The 22942-nt window shown below is 33.7% G+C and overlaps 1 protein-coding gene across 1 annotated transcript; it reads left to right on the forward strand.

The window, feature by feature from the left end:
- The first annotated feature begins 217 nt into the window (after positions 1-217).
- On the forward strand, positions 218-17187 carry LOC121734426. The gene is made up of 25 exons (XM_042125037.1): positions 218-339; positions 446-510; positions 1008-1058; positions 1670-1714; positions 1910-1957; positions 2048-2086; positions 2251-2295; positions 2816-2869; positions 2948-2995; positions 3080-3200; positions 3284-3346; positions 3434-3522; positions 3617-3787; positions 3902-4136; positions 4463-4626; positions 9451-9633; positions 10642-10693; positions 10976-11052; positions 11244-11349; positions 12065-12106; positions 12211-12287; positions 14823-14993; positions 15336-15555; positions 15936-16099; positions 16923-17187. Exons 1-25 carry the CDS (start codon positions 255-257, stop codon positions 17145-17147), a joined length of 2640 nt encoding a protein of 879 aa, XP_041980971.1. The 5' UTR covers positions 218-254; the 3' UTR covers positions 17148-17187.
- The last annotated feature ends 5755 nt before the right edge of the window (positions 17188-22942 follow it).

The following is a 22942-nucleotide window of genomic DNA, read 5'->3' on the forward strand; positions in this document are numbered from 1 at the left end:
GTTCATTTTAGCATATTTGTTCAGATTCTGATATTGACTAACATATACGAAAACTAGGCAGTTCTGGAAATATTACATACATACGGGTCAAATTGATAACCACCTTTTTTGAAGTCGGTATAAAAACCCTTTGCATTTTATATCAAGACTATGACTAGCATAGTGTGCGACTGAGTACGATCTAGAGATCTTATATTTACGTCGATGAGGAAAACCCTTGTAGTGAATAATACTCGCTCGATACAGCACGATGTATGTACATTCAGTTTGATATTTTAACAGAATTTTTAAAAGTTCAAGTGTACAAAATGATTGAATTCGCCATTATTCTTTGCACAGGTAATTTTATAGATTTTTTAAGTATTAGCGAAATATAAAATTTTATGTAGAAATTGAATTGAATCAAATTTGTGCTAAATAATAATATTCGATAAAATATTTTTAGCATCAAGTGCTCTTTGCCATAATTATGGATGGAGTCAAGGTTACTCCTCTTCTTACGCACATCAGGTACGTTAATTGTTAACACTGGAAAGTGGACTTAATTTTTTTATATTCAAAACAAAAAAAAATATGTGCTAAAATATCTTCCCTATACGTTGAAAAAACAATTTTTTTTAATATTATAAAGTATCGAAAAAAATATTAATTTCTAATGAATCTTTGAACATATTTTCTATTGAAAATGATCAGTTAATATTAGTAAAATTGGAATATCACTAAAAGTAATAATAAGGATTTTTTTATGAAATAAGGGGGCAAACGAGCAAACGGGTCACCTGATGGAAAGCAACTTCCGTCGCCCATGGACACTCGCAGCATCAGAAGTGCTGCAGGTGCGTTGCCGGCCTTTTAAGAGGGAATAGGGTAATAGGAAAGGGAATAGGGGAGGGTAGGGAAGGAAATATGGGAGGGTAGGGAAGGGAAAAGGGTAGGGGATTGGGCCTCCGAATTGCAGATTTATTGGTTTTTTGTTAAGTAAAGTTATTATTCGTGTTATTTTTTAGAGCGAGTACGCATGGCAAGGGCACAATAATAATTATCAACAAGCTATTCCAGTAAGTCACAGACCACATGTCGATTTAGATATTATATACGTACTTATTCGTAAGATTTCAGTTTCTCAAAATTCAGTTACCTGAGAATTTCTTATTAGATTTTTGTGAGTGAACCCCAATTTTTTATTGATTCATTCCTTTTTTAGAGTTCCGTACCCAAAGTGTAAAAACGGGACCCTATTACTGAGACTTCGATGTCTTTCTGTCTGTCTGTCTCCATGCTGTACCTCAAGGACCGCTACAGCTAGACTTCTGAAATTTTTACAAATTGTGTATTTCTATTGCCGCTATAATAACAAACAAACAAACGTGATTTTTTTGGCCTTTTCTGCTCCTAATCAGTAATGGTAGCAGGTAGGCACTTGAAACACTCACAATATTCTTAATTATATTTGTACTTTAATAATTAATTAATAAAATAAATACCTAAGTAGGCCTCCCATATAAAAAACACAATTTTTTGCCGCCTTTCGATCAATAACGGTACGGAACCCTTCGTGCGTGAGACCGACTCGCACTTGGCCAATTTTTTTATTATGATTTCTTCTTTCTAGGCTATACTTTTTCAATTTTTTGTACGGATTTTTTTTAAATAACGTTATTCATTTTAGAATCCACAATATTGGAACAATAATAATCAACAAAACAACTATTATGTGAGTATCTACTTTACCAAATAAAAAAAAATAGTATAAAAACATTTATGATCAATAAAATACGTTTTGGCTTTTTAAACATTCTGTTTAACGTAAACAGGATGCGTACCTAAACAGGATGTTCAAAAATACCGGTCCATATTCACAGTCAGGTTATAATTTTATTAAGTCCCAATTAAATTTCTTTTTCTACAGCCACACACCCAACCCAATTACTGGTCTCATGTAAATTATCAAAATATCGTAAGTACAATGTTTACAGTTTTCGACTGTTCTTAAAAAAACTAGTTTTGAAAATACTCTTTGATTTTAGAGCATAGTAATGTTTTACAGCCACAACCTAACTGGTCCCATGAAAACTATCAAAATATCGTAAGTACAATTTTAATATTTTATATATTTTTTAAATATAAATTTACGTGGCTGTCTAGTGGCTGTACTTTAATTTAAGGATAATAAAATAGGACCTGCAATGTGCAGAGTGTAATTTATTAATTTTATTTTTTAAGTACCAATGGTTTTAATGTATTTTTCAGCCATATCAGTGGAGTGATTATAATCAACCGAATATAAATAATTATGTAAGTATTGTGTTGCAGAATTAAAATATTCTATCTCAAAAACTACTGAACTGATTTTGATGAAACTTGCAGTATTCCCTAAGTCGAACAATAACAGAAGTAGTACAACAAAAAAAAAAATTAAATCGGACTTGTAGTTCCTGAGATATGCGAACACAAATAAAAAACATACATACATACATATACACTTTTGATATTTGGCACATTTGTTGAAACATATAATAACTGGGCAGTTCTGTAAATATAATAATATTGCATACATATGGGTCAAATTAAAACCTCTTTTTTTGAAGTTAGTTAAAAAAAAGTGACTTTAAGGGTGAGGCCAAACGAGCGTAATTTTGTGAGTCATGAGTCGCAGAATTTTGGTCACGTAAATATTTTTTCATATAAATCATGAGTCATGACTCACAAAATTACGCTCGTGTGAATCAAACATCACTTTTGTATGAAACTGAATGCAGCAGTCTCAACTCACAAATTACGCTCGTTTGGCGTCACCCTAATTTGATTTTTATAGCCCAACCAGCAGAATCCCAATTGGTCCAACGGAAATAATAATTGGCAAGTACAAGTAAGTTGCATTCGTGTAGATATAATTTTATAATAAAAATTCCCAGTAACAGTAATTTAATAAATGTATATTTTTTAGCCAAGCCAACAGCTAAATACTGCAGAAGTCTTTGCCAATGATCGAGCTGTAAGTATCTTAGAAAAAAGAAAAATAAGAAAATATAGACAACAATTTTATTTAATTAAGTGACATGGCCTTATTTTATTTTAGGCAGATCCAAACCAACAAGCACTTCAAGCAGCGCCAATGTACAATAAAACCCACAACCCATGCACGAGAGAAATCGTTAAACCAGATTTCAAAAGACCAGGCAGAAGAGTAAGCGAAGAGAGTAAGTGTAAAATTAAAATAAATTATAAGAAATAAAGTAACATACAGAAATGTATTTGTTACCAATTTTAAATATTGTTTCAGAATGCTTGGATTATATTTGGCAGATAAAGTTTAGGGAAGATAGTAATATCAGAGGCGCTGAATGTGAGTGGCTTAAAAACGTTGCTGTAAGAATTAGAAGTAAAAGGGAAGCTTCAGTCTCACGACCCTAAATATAATTTCTTTTTGCAGGTTCCAAATATCGCCGTGAATATTTAAACATTACTGAATATCCATTTATTGGGGGACGCACTACGGAACCAGGAGAATTTCCTCACATGGTATGAAATGCATGAACTACCGCTAATAATATACAATGAAATATTATAATAATATTTAAAGTTTTTGCCAATTTTTTATGAAATAATGTTTTAGGTTGCTCTTGGCTGGAAGGCTGTGGAAGGTGATTATATCTTCAAATGCGGAGGGTCCCTCATCAGCCCCAAGTTTGTGGTCACAGCTGCTCACTGCTCCAGGTCTCCTAAAGATCCGAAAGTATCCAACCAAGTACCTGAAATTATTCGTATTGGTGCTAAAAATTTGGCTGTAAGTTTTTTCTTTGATATGACGATATTATTGAAATTATAATTCTTGATAGTTTTAACTTTAAAGCTGATAGTGCTACTAAGAAAACAATTTAAGAAGTTTTAATCGTTACAGAAAGGGTTGTTTAAAGGTATTAACCAATTTTACCCAAGGGATGTAAAGATTGTTAAAATAACAAATCATCCAAATTACAAATCACCGAGGCAATACTCAGACATTGCGCTTGTTGAATTGGATATAGAAGTTGTCTTTGACACCAACGTTCAACCAGCCTGCCTTTGGGGTGCTCGAGACATCGGCAACTTAGGGGCTGCAGTTTCAGCTTCTGGCTGGGGAGTTACTGAAATCGGTGAGAAACTAAAAATAATTTACCATTTTCTATTAAACAGAAGTTATCGCGAGCGGCAGATGGCAGTACATTTTGATGCGTCTAACCATCTTAAATTTATTGAATAGCTTAGGCGGGAAGACGAATCAATAGACAGGCAAACTTTAGCATATTATGAACGTAGAGAAAGTACGTAGAAAAATGCACTTCTGCATCTACATCTGGGTTTTAGATTAAGCATTAAGCAATGTTATTTTTATTCATGACCAAACAAGTTGAAACAAAATTTTTCCTATTTCCAAAATACTAATACCCAAATAATGAAACTTTCTAAATTAATTCTTTAGGAGGTAAAACTACTACTACTGAACTGCAAGTTGGTGATTTGGACGTAATCGACGACAACTACTGTGACCAGCTTCTGAGACCCAAGTGCAATCGTTATTGGTGCGGGCTGCAGGAACATCAGATGTGTGCTGGCAAGTTGGCCGGAGGTGTTGATGCTTGCCAGGTAATTTTAAAGTATCTTGGAAGCAATAAACTTGATGATTGATATTAAAGGTGGTTGATTATTATTAAAAGTATTTATATGTCGGAGAATCATTATTCTGGTCATCATTTCTGCCAGCGTTAGGAATTCTAGTGGGCGTCATTTTGGGTAAATGTGGGCACAAATCACAATTTGTATTCACAAATTTATTATAGACACTATTATAACGCTTTCACACAATTTACTAGTTTACTAGAATTCTATAATCACAAATTCCAAAACGAGCAGTGAGTTCGGGGCACCGATCTTACTGTAGTTAGCACAACACCAGAACTAGTCACGATCCAACTCGATCGACTGCTCACACTCGAATGTGCTCCCCAGACTGTCAATCCCTCCAAAGTAAAGATGGCGCCTCGACCCCACTCAAGGCGCACGCGCCCTCTGCTCTGATTGGTCATTAATCAAATAATTACAATTTAATTCAAACCAAGATATTTGGAGCTAGTAAAAATATGACAAACTAAATTAAATTTAACTAAGAATTTTACAATTATCACTGAATTTTACAATCATTTTTAAAGCAATATAATCGTGAAGAATCAACACTTCAAACAATCAGAAAATAACTAGACTCATGACTACTCATGACTTCCTCTGACATTTAAGAATCATAAAAATAACTACACTCATGACTATTCATGACTTCCTCTAAATTCCAGCAATCAGAAAACAACCAGAATCATGACTTCCTCCGACATATACAATGTGTCCCAACACCGGAGTCCGATCCTATGAAATATGCCTTTCATCATGGCATATTCATTCTGGCAAAATTTTCTTCATTGCCTTGTGTTATCTTTCGGTTTTTGTTTTTTTTAGTTCTCTTTCTATCTTTGCAGTATTTTATAATTAATTGTTCTATTAGTGTTAAATAATATGATGTATTACAAAATTTCTTGTTTGATTTTATTGGTCACGGGCTTCGATCACTAATATACAAGATACACAGTCCGCGGCAAAAAATGACCTCACTAAAAGAGCACCAAACGCAACATTCTGGTGGACTTTCGATTTAGTAGTGCTCGAACGCTCCGCTGGGAAACATGTCCCAGTGCTCGTTCAACAATTGTAAAATCATACGTTCAAAACGCAAAAAAAGGATGGAATTTCATATTTCCAGAAAGTGTTAATTTTATCCTAATATATTTCATACAATTGTATTGTTAATATTGGCATTTCGTTAAGAAATCAACAAAAAACAGTTTTAAAATTAAGTTGTAAATAAATCAACACGAGGTATAAACCATCTCAATTGCGAATACTCATACTAAAGGTACTGATCGTAGTTTATCATGCTCACTTGAAATGTTCGGATTATACACTGTGTTTCTGTTCCATTTGGTGGAGTCGCTATTAATTATTACTTATTTTATTGAGGAATATATTTTTTTTAGGTTTCCTCGAGATCCGATAGATGTGGAGATTGAATATCAGTTATAGCACGGCAAAGATGCGTAGAATTTTTCAAGCCGACTTTAGCGAGCGTTGTATGTTCTAAGCATTTATATTCAACTAGCTGTTGCCCGCGACTTCGTCCGCGTGGATTTCAGTTTATAGCGCGCGTTGTCAAAATTGGTGTCAAAAGCTTTTATAAAAAAAAACCCTGGTACCCCTTAAATCAAAACAGCTGTGCAGTGTGCACACAATAAGTATTTCATTTTTTTATATTAAACTTCATATTTTATGCCAAATTTCAAAGCTTATTTAGCCCAGCAATAACTTTACCCATAAACTATTTATCATTGATAATAAAACGTAGTGATTATATTCTCTTTGATTGATAGATTTAAGGTTACGTCACTGCATAGATAAAGTACTGAGTTATTTAATAACGTAGAATAGATATGACAATCGAAAAAAATCGAAACTTGGATGTAAGATGATACCACCTCTTATAGAAAGACTTTTGAGGAAGCGTCAGCGCGATGTAGAAGACGCACGGCGCCATCTATTATGACTTTTGGAACTAACTTAATTTGAACAAATTTACGCATTTTCACCCCCTTACAACCCTTTTTTCCAGTAAAAAAGTAGCCTATGTCCTTTCTCAGGCTTTAGACTATCTGTATATAAAATATCATTATAATCAGTTCGGTAGTTTTGGCGTTTGGCGTGAAAGCGAGACAGACAGACAGACAGACAGAGATACTTTCGCATTTATAATATTAGTATAGATTATGTGCACACTGCACCGCTGTTTTTGGGTATTTTGATTAATTAAGGGCCGCGCTCACGCCGCGCTACACCTGTATGGCAGCGGCGCGGCGAAGCGAGCACTTTCAGCGCTGCCATTCCGGTGTAGCGCGGCCCTAGGGGTACCACTAACCAGGGTTTTAAAAAGTTTTTAAATTTGACACAAATTTTGTTGACACCGCGCGCTATAAACTAAAGTCCACGCGGACGAAGTCACGGGCAACAGCTAGCTATGAATAAAAACAATATAATAAAGTAGGTATGATTAGTTCTGTAATCTGTTACAATGAAGTAAAATATAAAACGCCATCTGTTTTCATATATTAGAATTAAAATGTTCATTGCATTGATATATTTTCTGGATGGAATATAGGCCAACACGGTACACTCGAACATCCTTTATTTTAGAGCGCCTTCTGTTGTCAACTTGTCACATAATAAGAAATGCAGTAGGAATTCTATAAGATAAGATAGATTGATTATTATTATACCAAGTGATAATATTATTAAACATAATATTCTAACGTATTAAAAACTATAAACAAAAACATAATAAGTATGATTAGTTCTATGTTACAATGAAGTAAAAAATAAAACGCCATCTTTGTCATATATTAGAACTAAAAATATGTTCATTGCATCGATATATTTCTGGATTTTTTACAACATTATACATAAAATATATTTAAGATTTTTGTAATATTATTATGATACATAATTATTATATAATACTAGCTGTTGCCCGCGACTTCGTCTGCGTGGACTTCAGTTTATAGCGCGCGGTGTCAATAAAATTGGTGTCAAAAGCTTTTTAAAACCCTGGTACCCCTTAAATCAAAATACCCAAAACAGCCGTGTAGTGTGCACATAATATGATTTTTTTAAATTAAACTTTTTTATACCTTTTAAAGCTTATTTAGCGGTACACAACTTAGCTGCATAATGCATTACACAACTTTAGCTTTGCCCAATAGCCAATACCCATAGGCCATAAACTATTTAGTATTTATTATTGGTAGACTGTTGTTTCTGATTTCTATGTTGGTACGTGAGTTATTTAATAACATGTATAACAATCGAAAGAATCGAAATATTAACTAAATATGGTACCACCTCTTATAGAAATACTTATGAGCAAGCGATAGCGTGATCTAGGCGACTCTTGGCGCCATCTGTTCCAGTTTTTGGAACTAACTTAATTTGAACAAATTTACGCATAAACACCCCCTTACAACCCCTTTTTCCAGTAAGAAGTAGCCTATGTCCTTTCTCAGGCTTTAGACTATCTGTGTACAAAATTTCATTACAATCGGTTCAGTAGTTTTGGCGCTGTTGTTTTTGAATTTGATATCTAATCTAAGTTGGTAGGTGAGTTCTTAGTTAATAACGTGTATAACAATCGAAAGAATCGAAAAACCTAGCTTAACATGGTACCACCTCTTATAGAAATACGCATGAGCAAGCAAGCGATCTAGGGGACTCTTGGTGCCATCTATTTTGAGTTTTTGGAACTAACTTAATTTGACCAAATTTACGCATTTTCACCCCCTTACCCTTTTCCAGTTAAAAAGTAGCCTATGTCCATTCTCAGGCTTTAGACTATCTGTGTACAAAATTTCATTACAATCGGTTCAGTAGTTTTGGCGTGAAAGCGAGACAGACAGACAGACAGAGATACTTTCGCATTTATAATATTATTATAGAATATGTATAACAATCGAAAGAATCGAAAATCTAGCTTAACATGGTACCACCTCTTATAGAAATACGCATGAGCAAGCAATAGCGCGATCTAGGGGACTCTTGGCACCATCTATTTTGAGTTTTTGGAACTAACTTAATTTGACCAAATTTACGCATTTTCACCCCCTTACAACCCCTTTTTCCAGTAAAAAAGTAGCCTATGTCCTTTCTCAGGCTTTAGACTATCTGTGTACAAAATTTCATTACAATCGGTTCAGTAGTTTTGGCGTGAAAGCGAGACAGATAGACAGACAGACAGAGATACTTTCGCATTTATAATATTAGTATAGATGTACTTATACACGTATATTTTAGTTAATTATAAAATTAAACATATTAGAACAACATAATATTACAAGTAAAAAATAATTACTCCTCACTTTATACATTAAACTTCGGAAAAATTAAAAAATGGACTATTAAAATTATTACAATCAACAAAAAATGTTGAACAGTTTCGACTCCACTCATACTTCACTTCGCCCTGTTCCAGCGGCGAAGTGCGGCCGTAAAATTGAAGTACTTTTTTGGCATTGTAATAATTTAAACTTTAAGACATATACGCGGATGGTTGAATTTGGTTTGAAGCGTGCGTCGTTCGTAAAAATTTATTGCTTTGTGAACACATATTTACATTGTTTTATAAAAAGATCTTTAATAACTATGATTAAGGTTGATTTTAGATAAATGCATACTTTTTTAAACTCTATTACTCGGCGACAGATTTTCGAGAGGTTTTGTAATGAGACTGTGTATCTTGTATATTAGTGATCGAAGGTCACGGGGTAAAAAGAGTTCACAATTTTGGTGACATATTTTTATACTTGTGTGTAATTACTATTACAGGGTGATTCGGGAGGACCTTTGCAATCCAGAATAAATCTGGATCCAAGACTAAAGGGAAAGATGTACTACCTACTTGGTGTGACATCAGTTGGTTTCGGCTGCGCTCGACAAAACACTCCAGGAATCTACTCCAGAATATCCAGCTTTTTGGACTGGATAGAGCCAATTGTCTGGCCGAATGGAGCATAGAGGGATTGGACTCATTCAATTTACTGTTAAATGTAACACTTACATGGCATTTCTAATAAATAATTGTATTTTAATTGAAATAACTTTTTATTTTATTTTTCCTAACGAATGTTTACGGTCAGTTGATGTAAGTAATACATCAACTGACAAATGATTATTTGCTCATTTCATCATTTTCAATCATCATGATGATTCCGATTCTGATAATGTTGATGATGTAGACGAAGTAAAATAATATTTTACTGCAGGCAATAGTATATCTGCCATATTTGAAGTGTAACACATAATTACAGATAATTTACCTATAAAGCTTGATTTAGAAGCGTCCGCGCGAACTAGCGATTTCACCGCTACACCGCGAGGTCACAATCTATTAGATGTAACAGTTTATTTAAACAACGGCGTGGTCGCAGCGGTCTTTACATACAATAGCTTGTGATTTCGCGGTGTAGCCGTAAAACCGCGCATTCGCGCGGACATATAATATAAATCGAACCTAAAATATTTTCTGAATACGTGACACGAAAAAGGTGTCACGATGACGCGGCTGTGACGTGATAGGTATTAAGTAATGGCTACCAAATGTAAAGTCATTATTAGATCACATGTTTGAAAAATATCACAAGTCACAACTCACTAGCATTTCAATTCATTCAACTAAACGGAATCAAAGACTAAAACTTGACCATATTAACGTGCCACTCTATTTCCTCATTGCCATTTATTAATACGCCATATTAGAATTAGTAGCATTATAGCTTCATTCACGTTTAGATCAAAATGTAACGAAACATACATAGCTCTATAAGGAACATTGATAACAACAATAATACGTGAATGCTGAATAATTTTAGCTCAGTATAATAATGTGGGTTTTAACAAAATGACGTTGAGGATAATACCATGCATTGTCATGCAGTATTGTCTAAGTGTAAATTAAAACAAATATAATGATTGACTAAAGACTCATGGAGTTCATAATATTATTGGTGCGTTTGACGCTTTATTAAAAGTGTGGTGATAATGGGATTGAAATCGAAAGTTTTAGCTTCAGGTATGTGCTTCTTGTCTATAGAAAACTGATTTTTAAATTTTGTTAGTCTTGCTGAAACTCGACAACGGCGTAACCAAATTGGCTAATTTAAATCTTGAAATCAGTTAAGGTTTGTACTAGGAGGGAACTTATATAAAGTTCACCGGGTTATCTTATTAATATCATTGATAAGAAAGCCGAATAAAGAAAGTGGATATTTTAAAAGTTAATTGTAATTTGTAATTCTTTTCCACCCAGTACCACCAAAGGAGGTTAATTCATTTATTTTCTTGTTGTTTTCAGTTTTCCTATTTCTTCTACTAGATATATTGGTATACAGATACTATTATAACGATAGTGTAAAGGAATTGAGAGGAAAGGTAATTGTGTTAAATAAATTATTGATAGTTGTAGTTCTTATATCTCATGAAGTTGCATCAGATCGCTTGTAAAAAATGGTTAGATTAATAACTGGTGGCAAAAATTAATCATAACTAAAATATGATCAATCGTGATTCAATATAAGTTATACATTAAATATATAAAAACTTGTTTATGTCTTGTTTGACAGAGAGTTCATATAATAAAACCACGTATCAGTCAAATTGTATACTCCAAGGCATGCGAAGATGAAAAAGAACCAACTTACCTACAAAAAGGACGAATAAGCGAAAAAAGTAAGTATGTAACTAATTGTAATTTTAAATACACTTTGACAATTTTCTATCCTATCCACTATTGTACTCATAAATAATAATAATAATAATTGGTAACTTCCCAAAATTGCATGTTAAATTGGTTGTATGTATTTAGTCTAAATGCTTTGTTTAATTGTAGATGAAACTTCGATTTCTGTCCTTTGTCCGAAAGCGCGTCTAATAGTTGTTTGTGAAATTGATTGTGTATAATACTAGGACCACCAAGATACAGGCTTTGCCGAGTTTGGGGTCCACAGATAAATCCTGTACAATGTTTTATTTCGCAAATAATTGTCATGTTATTAAGATAAGTCTAGTGTGCTATTAATTCTACATTAATCTTGACTGTAACTTTGTTTTTAAATGTATTGTTGTGGTGGGTAACAAATAAATAAATTGAAATTGAAATAATTACCTATCTTTTATCTCCCTGGTGGGGTTATGTCAAGTTTATATTATTAGTCATGAACTCATGACTCATAAGTCATGACCTCTCAGCTGGGTTTGTGATAACCTAACCATTAAACGTTGGTCCGTCATTTGCCTATGAATAATTTCTCTGATGATTTTATTATTAATATACTTATTATTAATAATGTATAAAAATTACAATATTATAGAGTCCTTATTGATAATACCATTATGTTTTTGGATTTTAAATACATATCTACAATTTTACACGTTTATTTTGCAGAATGCTTAGAGTATGTTTGGAAAAGAAGGCAGTTTGAAAAATGTAAGTTACAAACCCTGTTAAGCCATATTATATTAAGTATATAATGTATCTTACTTATTTATGAAAATTTAAGTTTATTTTATGTAAATTATTGCCTTTTTCAGGTGAGAAATATCATAAGAAACACGTATACGGTATAATAGGAGGATATGAAGCTATGCCTGGCGATTTTCCTCATATGGTAAGTAAAAAAATGAAATCTTTCACTCATTACTAAACTTAGTTATTGAAAATTACTAAAATTGAAAAGGCATCTCATGTTACTTATTTCAATTAACAGGGTCTTCGCTGTCTATTATAATTATAATCTATGCGATTGTATTTTCTGTGGTGAAAGTAATTGACCTCAGCCCCCCTACCATGACATCTTATAGCAGTATTACTTTAATATTACTTTCAGATTTCGCACAAACAAAAAACATAGCTATGTTTATATAAATAAAGATCATGTTTGTTTATGCGAAATTCAAAAGTAATATTAAAGTAATACTGCTTTAAGAGCTCATGGTAGGCCCCCAGACGTTACTTCAACATGTTTTTCTGGCTTTTCCAGTTCTTAAAATAATGTACACTTAAACATTAATTAAATTAAATATGACAGTTTCAAGGAAGTAAATATATTACTGCAATTTTTTCATGCTAGTGGCAACAATCATAATAGTAAAAAAAAAACATTTTTTTAATTTTTAAAAAATTTAACAAATAATTGCATTGTTATACAATGTGTCGCGACACCGGTGTCCGATCCTTTAATGTCATGATCTATGGCATATTTTATCGACAAATTAGCTCTCAAATTTTTTCTCTCTCTCACGGTTGTAAAATGGCAGCCATTTTAGTTTTTCTCGGGCTTTCACACTAATCCGACCACTACTTCTCATGTAAATATGCTATGAAGATAAAAAAGATCTCATTTGATAGCTAAACTTGTGGACTACGCTTACACAGGCAATATGTTCTAAATTTCGTGAAATCAAACATAGAAAAACCAAAGCTTAAGAAAAAAAATTGTGCATTTTTTAATTAACGGCTTTTTGTAAAAAATCTAGCACATTAAACTGATTCTTTTTTATTTAAGAAAAATAGAGGAGGTTTTCATCTTAAATAAATTCTTTACTTCAATGCTCTAAGTCAGATAGTTTAGAAGTTATAACGATTTTCCTATGAAGTATAGGTCAGATTAGTATGAAGCCAGAGAAATATTCTTTTTTTCAAAAGTTGGAGAAAAAAAATATTTGAAAGCCAATTTGTCACTTAAATATGCCATAAATCATGAGTTCAAATTTTTTTTCTCCAACTTTTGAAAAAAAAAATTTTCGCTGACTTCATACTAATCTGACCTATACTTCATAGGAAAATCGTTATAACTTCAAAACTATCTGACTTAGAGCATTGAAATAAAGAATTTATGTAAGACTAGCTGTTGCCCGCGACTTCGTCCGCGTCAGCAAAATGTGATAACAAAGATATTAAAAAAGAGATAAAAATCCCCTTTTAAAAAGGTTCCTTTATAGAAAAAGTGAAATATATCCTCCTCCTTTTCGGAAGTCGGTTAAAAAGTAGCCTAAGTTACTCCTTATTACATCCGCTATCTGCCAATAAAAGTCCCGTCAAAATCGGTCCAGCCATTTCGAAGATTAGCCGGAACAAACAGACAGACATACAGACAGACAAAAATTCTAAAAATTGTTATTTTAGTGAGACCTGTACCATCTAAATATTCATATGTATGTGGTAAAAAACGGTTATTTCAATATTACAAACAGACACTCCAATTTTATTTATATGTGTAATAGATGAAAACCTCTTCCATCTTTTTAAAATAAAAAAGAACTACTTTAATGTGCTATATTTTTCACAAAAATCCATAAATTAAAAAATACACAATTTTTTTTCTGTAACTTTGATAATTTTTATGTTTAATTCCACGAAATTTATAACATATTGCCTGTAAGTAAGCGTAGTCCACAAGTTTAGCTATCAAATGAGACCTTTTTTATCTTCATAGGATATTTACATGAGAAGTAGTGGTCGGATTAGTGTGAAAGTCTGGAAAAAACTAAAATGGCTGCCATTTTACAACCGTGAGAGCGAGAAAAAATTTGAGAGCCAATTTGTCGATAAAATATGCCATAGATCATGACATTAAGGGATCGGACACTGGTGTCGGGACACATTGTATATATTGCCGTTTGGCTCTTAATATGTACATACAAAGTTTAGGATGAATTAGACTACTGGGGGTAGGTAAAAGTCGTGTTCAAAGATTCTGTTACATACATACATACAGGGCGCAATTAAACCTTCCTGCCAAATTTTGATATATTGATTCTTGTTAAAAAATTTATACACGTATTTTTTCTTTAGTAATCACTCAGTACTAAAATGTTGAGAAATAGCTTCCGAAAGTTATCCTAAAAAACACTACAATTAATGGACACGATGCGTCGGCCGCGCGTGACGTGCCCCCACGCACGCGCCTCCCCCCGCGTTACCCCCGATCATTCCGAAAAAAATTGGCAGGAAGGTTTAATTGCAACCTGTATACAGCCCAAGCTAATAAAAACGTGTTGAAAAATTTTGTTCGACGTCTTTGACTACGTTTTTACTTTCTGTCAATATTCTGATATGACGTGTGGGTATGAATATTTACTGTATGTGCTAGTGGCGCCCTCTGCTCTGAACTTTGCTTAATATTCCTAATTCTATAATTCAGGCTGCGATTGGTTGGCGAACAATATTTGGTGGTTGGACGTTCAAATGTGGTGCAACAATCATAAGCCCAAGGTTCTTGGTGACTGCCGCTCACTGTACTAAGTCCAAGCCGCATAGGATCCTTCAGAACACTGTCCCAGAGATTGTCAGACTTGGTGTCGTAAATTTAAAGGTACACTATCTTTTAAGTAAAAAAAAATATCTTTGCACTTGCAATAGACACTGAGCTACAGGGGGGTCAAGCTCGCGGTCTATTGCTGGAACTTGATAATATTGATAACTTGATTTGATAATAAAGAAACAATAAAAAACGTTATGTATGTAATAGTACGTTCATGATCATTTTGCAGAAATTTTAATTAATCCTAGACTTGATAATATAAAATTTTACAAGTAGCAATGCCACTGATAAAATGTCATGCAATACCAAATTTACACTTTGTAAGGTCTTTTTTATACTCCAATCGTATATTCTACTCCAATCTCTTTATGAAATCAAAATTTTATTTTCTAGCATTTTCCCAACAACGATGCTGTAGATGTGAATATTTCTAGAATAATGAAATATCCGAAGTACAAATCACCCAGAAAATACTTTGATATAGCGTTATTGGAATTGCAAGAAGAAGTGAAATTTGGTGCTGCGATTCAACCAGCATGTCTTTGGAGTAAGTCAAGCACCAAAGAATTAGGGAAAAGAGTTGTCGCGTCAGGCTGGGGGATCACTAATGTTGGTAAGACTTTAATAACTACTTCTAAGTGATTAATATATCTGCTTACAAAAGAGACTGAATGACACAAATATTTTTCAAGATTTTGTGTAACGTTAAAAATAATGCTAATAACCTAAGAGCCAGTGATATTCGGGATACCTGTACGAATCTCGTCATCTACTGTCAGATCTTTATGACAGTTACAGAAACTTTCAGCTTGTATAAAATGATGCAAGTTAGGCTGTCGTTGGCTCCTGCTCTTATTTAAGTACTAATGCCTAACGGTACTCCTTTACCAGTCGTAATTAGTTAAAAAGTATTTATGCAAAACATAAAGATGATAAAGAAATACTAAATCCCAAGATCAAAATGATAATAATATCCTACTTTATCCTTTTCAGACAAAAGAAGTCCATCTTCGTTACTGCGTGCAGTGAATCTCCTCATGATTAATGAAGAGTTGTGTGAACACCTGCTCAAGCCATTCGCCAATAGACATTGGTCCAAGCTGGCTGATCATCAGCTCTGTGCCGGGGAACTAGCAGGTGGACTAGACGCTTGTCAGGTAATCTCAACTTTTGTAATGTACTATCAGAGAAGTTGATTCCTAGGCAGATGGCGGCCTAACCTAACCTAAGTAATTTGGTCGCGTTAAGTCAAACCCATCCGCGATCACAGCTAACATTGAGTTGACATAAGCCGACCACATGACGTAGGAGTCAACTGCCTAGGAATTTCCTCGATGGTGTTAGATGACGCCTGCAACTCCGTTGCGCCAAAATTCGTTTCTCGTGCGGGACTTCACATTTTCTGGGATAAGAAGTATACGATGTCTTGTCCCGGGTCTCATAGTATCTCCGTACCCAAAATCCAGCAAAATCGGTTTAGCGGTTTGAGCGTGAAGAGGTAACAGACAGACAGATACACTTTCGCGTTTTTATAATAATATGAATGGATGGATGATATTATAATGGAGGGGCCATGTAGTAGAATCTGGCACGTTGCACAATATGTCATATCAGAATATTTAACACATAACAGAAACGAATATAACGTTTATTTATTTATTTATTTACTATTTATTGCACACATACATTTTTAACACGAAATATACACAGAAGAAAAACGACACAACAGGAACTGCTTATCTCTAACAGAAATTTCTTCCAGCAGTCCTACGGAGAGAAATGTGATGGGAAATATCAGATAGGACGTGCACAGACGTTAACGTTGTCAAACGTCGAACAAAACTTTTGGTTTCAGTCAGTGCTGGTGCTACGGTCTAGCATGAAAACATTGCAGCTCTCTGGAAAATAATCTTATTCTTATTTTCCAGAGAGTATCTTTTGAAACATAAAACAAAAAACGACCAGAAATTTTCTTTACAGGGCGATTCTGGTGGGCCATTGCAAGTACAGATGGATAATCAGCACAAAATGTACTATCTGATCGGGGTGACATCTTTCGGCTATAGCTGTGGCCTCCCAAATGTCCCCGGACTATATACGAGAGTAGCTAGTTTTATAGACTGGATAGAAGATAATGTTTGGAAGGAAGATATTGATAGACTTAGCAGAAATACCTCAACACTAATTTCAAAACCCATAAGATAAGGAAAGTAATTATTTGTACACCCTTTTGACTACCTTGCCAATTTCTAAGAAATATTATTATAGTATTTATCTGACTTAGGCCCGATTCGACCAAACTTGAAGTTACACGAGTGTGACTATACTGAGAATAATTTTACTCCTTCAATTTACTCCAGGATATCTTCGTTTGCGTTTTACCAAGTTACTCGAAGAGTATGAAATATAGTTCACAATGACACCGACCGTGACAGTTGACACCCTGTTGTGCAACTATTCTCAGTTTAATATTTACTCCATCAAAATAGCCCGTGTAAATATTTACTCCCGTGTAATCCAAGAATAAGTTTATTACACGGGAGTAAATATTTACACGGGCTATTTTGGTGGAGTAAATATTAAACTGAGAATATTTGCACAACAGGGTGTCAACTGTCACGGTCGGTGTCATTGTGAACTATAATTGTCATTTTATTTCATACTCTTTGAGTAACTTGGTAAAATGCAAACGATAATAATACCCTAGAGTAAATTAAAGGAGTAAAATTATTCTCATGATAGTTATACTCGTGTAACTTCAAGTTTGGTCGAATCGGGCCTTATTACAAATAATTGCAATATTATGTGTGTTTGATTTTTTTGTATACGTACCTAAACTAAAATTTACTGCCACACTCAGAGACATTAACCCTTTAACCGCCGAGCTTAAAATCAATTGTCGTGTCTCTAGCGCCGGCACCATAAATCGAAAAATTTATACCTACAACAGATAGTGATGTGCAATACTTATCTTTTTCGATGTCGATAATTTATTTCTTAATTTATAATTTATATAAAGTATAAACTGATATCTAGCATTTGAATCCATAATGTTGTTAGTAAATATACAACGCTGGCAAAAACATTAGATAAAAACAGCTTGAATAGTGAAGTGACATAATTCCCGATATTTGTTATTACACTTCAAATAATATTAATTTCATAGTTTCCACGGATTAAATAATTGAGTTGTTTAAATATATAACCTACTACAAATATAGATTTTCAATAGTAGATCGATATCCCATCCCCTTTACACGCATACAATTTCATCTAAAAGTCGTAGCAGACAGGCAGATAGGAAAGCGTTACTTTGTAATTTATTGTAATTTTATTTCTAATTTAAGTATCCACTACAATCACATTTATCGATAGCATCATCATAAGCACAACACTTGTGGAAAATTCTAGAAGGCGGCACTCGCTTATGACGTCAGAAGCGGTCGTCTTTTTCCGACCGTGGCGCAGGGTGTGCTGACAACATTCGTTTCTTAACATAGGGATGGGAATCGTCAATTCAATCACTGAAATTTTTATACTATATTTATTATAAATTAAGTAAAACAAACACGTTTATTTGTTTAGTAACCATTGCTTTATTTGTTTTATAATAAACTAGATGATGCCCGCAACTTCGTTGTGCCAAAACTCGTTTATCGCGCGGGAACCGTACATTTCTTCGGAACAAAAAGTATCCTATGTCCTTTACCGGGACTCTAAGTATCTCCATGCCAAATTTCAGCAAAATCGGTTCAGCGGTTTGGGCGTGAAGAGGTAACAGATAGACAGACAGACAGACACACTTTCGCATTTATAATATTATAGTATGGAAGTATGGATTAGGTAGTAAAAACAGAAATGTTTTAATTTGTGTGGATTTTTGTATTAACTGTAAATCATTGCTTATGTCCCGTCCCTACTGTCGGATTTTCCGACATCAATACACTTTTCTAAGAATATTTTCGGTAATTTATTTAATTTTAGACATTATTTTTAGGTCTTCTAATTAAGAAACTAAAATGTAATCAATTGTTAATGATTACTTCGTTAACTATTTACCAAGTATAAACATTATTTTAATATAATACATTGCTATCAAACAAAAAAGGCAGATTAACCGAGTAGTGGTACTGGTCGTAAATATCCGACCTTGGCGAAATGGGCACGAAAATATTTGTCGGATTATGCGGACCTTGGCGGCTAAAGGGTTAATGACGATGAAACATAGAGTTTGACAGATATTGTTATCCGCTTAAGGCTTATGTCAAAATATTAATTTACAGTTAATGTAAGTAATTAATATTATTCTGAGTGTGGCAGTTAGACATGCCAGGCTGGTTTCGAAACCAGTAGATTATCATGCAGAACATCAACTTTTAATAAAAGTTTTATCAGATTTGGAAATAAAGATTTCATTCCATTTCATGGGAACACAATTCCCTGACCTTGGTTTAGTGATTTTAAATACTTAAATGGCTAAGTAAAATTAACGTTTGCAACCTTTAATGCCAAGCATTCAGTATTTGCTAACCTTTTACATAATATTTTAGTAAGAGCAAATTTTATTACATCTTCTGATGATAAGATAATCGTGCGACAGAATTGTTTCTAAGGCTTGATTTTTTTTAATGAAATAAGGGGGCAAACGAGCATACGGGTCACCTGATGGAAAGCAACTTCCGTCGCCCATGGACACTCGCAGCATCAGAAGAGCTGCAAGTGCGTTGCCGGCCTTTTAAGAGGGAATAGGGTAGGGGAGGGTAGGGAAGGGAATAGGGTAGGGGATTGGGCCTCCGGTAAACTCACTCTCACTCACAACACAGCGCTAGCGCTGTTTCACGCCGGTTTTCTGTGAGAACGTGGTATTTCTCCGATCGAGCCGGCCCATTCGTGCCGAAGCATGGCTCTCCCACGTATATTTTTATTATGCATCCGACCTACACAACGAGACTAGAAGCAATTGTACAATGTAACGATTTATTAATATAGCGGCGCGGAAGCGTCACATGTTACATAGGCGCTAATTTATAAAATGTATTATCTTTATTGTAATGGGGATTGTCCATTTTTTTAATTTTGCTCATTACAAAAACATTTCGGGGAATAAGGTCAGTGATCATTTTTCGGTATGTAAAAGAAAAAAATACCCATTAGTTACCTATATTTTTGAACTAATATGTTTAACCTTAGTTTGACCTTCAATGGCGTTAAATAAGCAATAAATTCGACCAACATTACATTTCGAACTTTTGGTAAGCTTCTCGTATCAGCTTTCACATAATGAGAACTTGCATTTGACGAACCAGCCATTATAAATAAGATTGAAAGGATATTTAAAACATACTGCAGAGGTCAATTGGCCGCCGATGATGACGTCAGAGCGAAACTTTAAAAATTTATTGAGAAAAAACTAGCCAATGAATTTCAAAATTATTTAATTTATATTCTTAAAATACCCTATTTTAACGAAAAAAAAATATAAAAAGTACATGTGATTTTTTTTGGACAATGCCCATTACTTAATAAGTAATCGGGAGCCCTAGATTTTTTTTTATTACTATCAAGCTAATTTTTTGTGAGTATCTTCATTTTGATAAGACGAACAACATTTTTATTTGCGAAAAATCTCGAAAGAGGTAGCTAACAGAAATAGAAAGGATTTCATACTTTGACTTGATGTTCCTAAAAATATGGATTGTTCTATTTTGTAGTTAGTGACATTGTCCTACAAATAAAACAGTCCATATTTTAGGACCATCAATTCAAAGTATGAAATCCTTTTATCTCTGTTAGCTACCTCTTTCGAGATTTTTCGCAAATAAAAATGTTGTTCGTCTTATCAAAATGAAGCTACTCACAAAAATTAGCTTGATAGTAATCAAAAAAAGTTGTTCTAGGGCTCCCGTAATATATTATATATAGGCTACATTAATATGGCTAGGCTAATGGCTTAAATAGACTTAATACCCCGAAGGTCACTGGGAATAACATACTTAGATATAGGGTGCGTTACTTACTACTTGTCGACTATACTTGTCGACCTCTAATTGACAATGACATAATATACGCGCCCCTGCGACCGAGTGGTTAGGCTGAAGTTTCTAAACCAGCGGGAAGCGGAGCGGGAGCGGTACGACGCGTGACAATATATATATATATATATATATATATATATATATATATATATATATATATATATATATATATATATATATATATATATATGTACACACCCTAAAGTATTATCACTTATTTTTGTTACACCCTGTATATATACAGGGTGTAATAAGGCCACTTCCGATAACTTTGGGGTATGATTATACTACATTTTCTGATTACAAATATGTATTTTTTTTTATTTATTTTTTATTCTTTATTTTTTTATAATTAAAACCCTTTAAACATGATAATAAACCACATAGAAAAATATTTTAAAATATTTTTTTTAATTTTATTACTTTTACCCCAATAAGCATTTGCAAGCGCGCGGTCAACGTTCTCGTGTTCCGAGTACAAACCCGAGAACGTTGACCGCGTTAATCAGCTGTTAGCTCCGCCCTACGCACGCTAAGTCGAAAGGTCGTATGCGACGAATGACGATACACTACGAGTTACGACTTACGACAGAACACACAGAAACCCTAATGTATGTGGTGTCTTTTCAATTTCAAATCCGTGACGGTCACCATGACGTGGAAATTAGAACTCTGACCTCTGACAGCTCTCATCTAAGCTACTTGCAGTGTTAAGACTTTAATGGTAGCTCAAACTGTAAGTAACTGTCTGTGCATGTGTAACAACTTACGACAGTATGGCAAACTTGTAAGATTATTAGACTAGTTAAAAAGTTTATCGTAAGTAACGAAACCTATGCGGATGAACTGTTTATCCGCAATCGTCACTTATCTATCGAAATAACAGATGATACACGAAAAAACCTCATACATAAAACTGGCAATTAACTTACGTGAAAAATGTTGAGTTCAAGTGTTCTTACTTCTTTATGCATTTTGAAAATAGTCCTTAACACCAAGTAATAAGACGAGTCACCACCAAGAACGTCAAAAACACTTCTCGTTAACGAAATGTATCACACCACAAAGTATTTTATTACAACTGAAATAATAATCAATTATTAACACTTTACACAATACTACCACGTTTTGATACTTGAAGTAATTGTTAAAAAATCAAACTTATCTCCTAACAACTCTAACAACCTATTACCTCAATGCTCAAATGGCTACTAAATTAAAAAATCTATTTAATTTTTGAAATAATGTTCGTCGTGTATCGACTTTCGGAAGTAGTCAAAAGACACCGAACGGCGGCTTGCTTTGATCGCGGCGCCGACAAAGCGCGCCGCTCTGCAGGTGCACGACGCACGTGTCGCTAATCCATTTCAAGGACAATCTAAGTGTTGTACCCTATAAATTCAATACTATTTAGTCGATATTTAAATTACCATTAAATAATAAAAATTATAACTATTATTTAGTAGATCTCATCTCATTTTTTAAATTCGATACCTACATTACCGTGATAAAGTGATTGTTATACCGTGGTACGCGTTATGCGCGTCTACGTATGCGCGTATAAGCGTCTACGTACCAATGAAAATACTTTAATAATACTTACCTAATTAATTAAATAACTTTTAATTATTGTCGCTTTTCTTAATATTGAGTATGTATTTGTTTATTTTTAGTTTGACAGTAATCAATACGTACTCGTATGTAAAACAATTAATACGATTTATCGATAAAAAAAATATCGATTACTCAAAATATTCACATTGCACAGGGATACATCCCTATTATTTTACAATTTTTTTCTTCAATTTTGTTCAGTCGGCTGTCTAACACGCGCCGTGCTGGTGTAGGTACTGTGACGTTTTTGTTTAAGTTTTGTAATTTTACGTTTAGATGTTGTCATATTGCTTGTTTTGTGTAGTACTATTTTCTTTATGTTTGTAATTAATAACGGGCCGTGACAAGATA

Source organism: Aricia agestis, chromosome 15 (genome assembly GCF_905147365.1).
Source record: "Aricia agestis chromosome 15, ilAriAges1.1, whole genome shotgun sequence".
NCBI lineage: Eukaryota > Metazoa > Arthropoda > Insecta > Lepidoptera > Lycaenidae > Aricia > Aricia agestis.

Coding starts and splice junctions, on each gene's coding strand:
- LOC121734426 (XM_042125037.1), top strand. CDS start 255: ATGTACATTCAGTTTGATATTTTAACAGAATTTTTAAAAGTTCAAGTG. Junction 3,523..3,616: donor CAGGAGAATTTCCTCACATG/GTATGAAATGCA, acceptor ATAATGTTTTAG/GTTGCTCTTGGCTGGAAGGC. Junction 16,100..16,922: donor GTGGACTAGACGCTTGTCAG/GTAATCTCAACT, acceptor TTTTCTTTACAG/GGCGATTCTGGTGGGCCATT.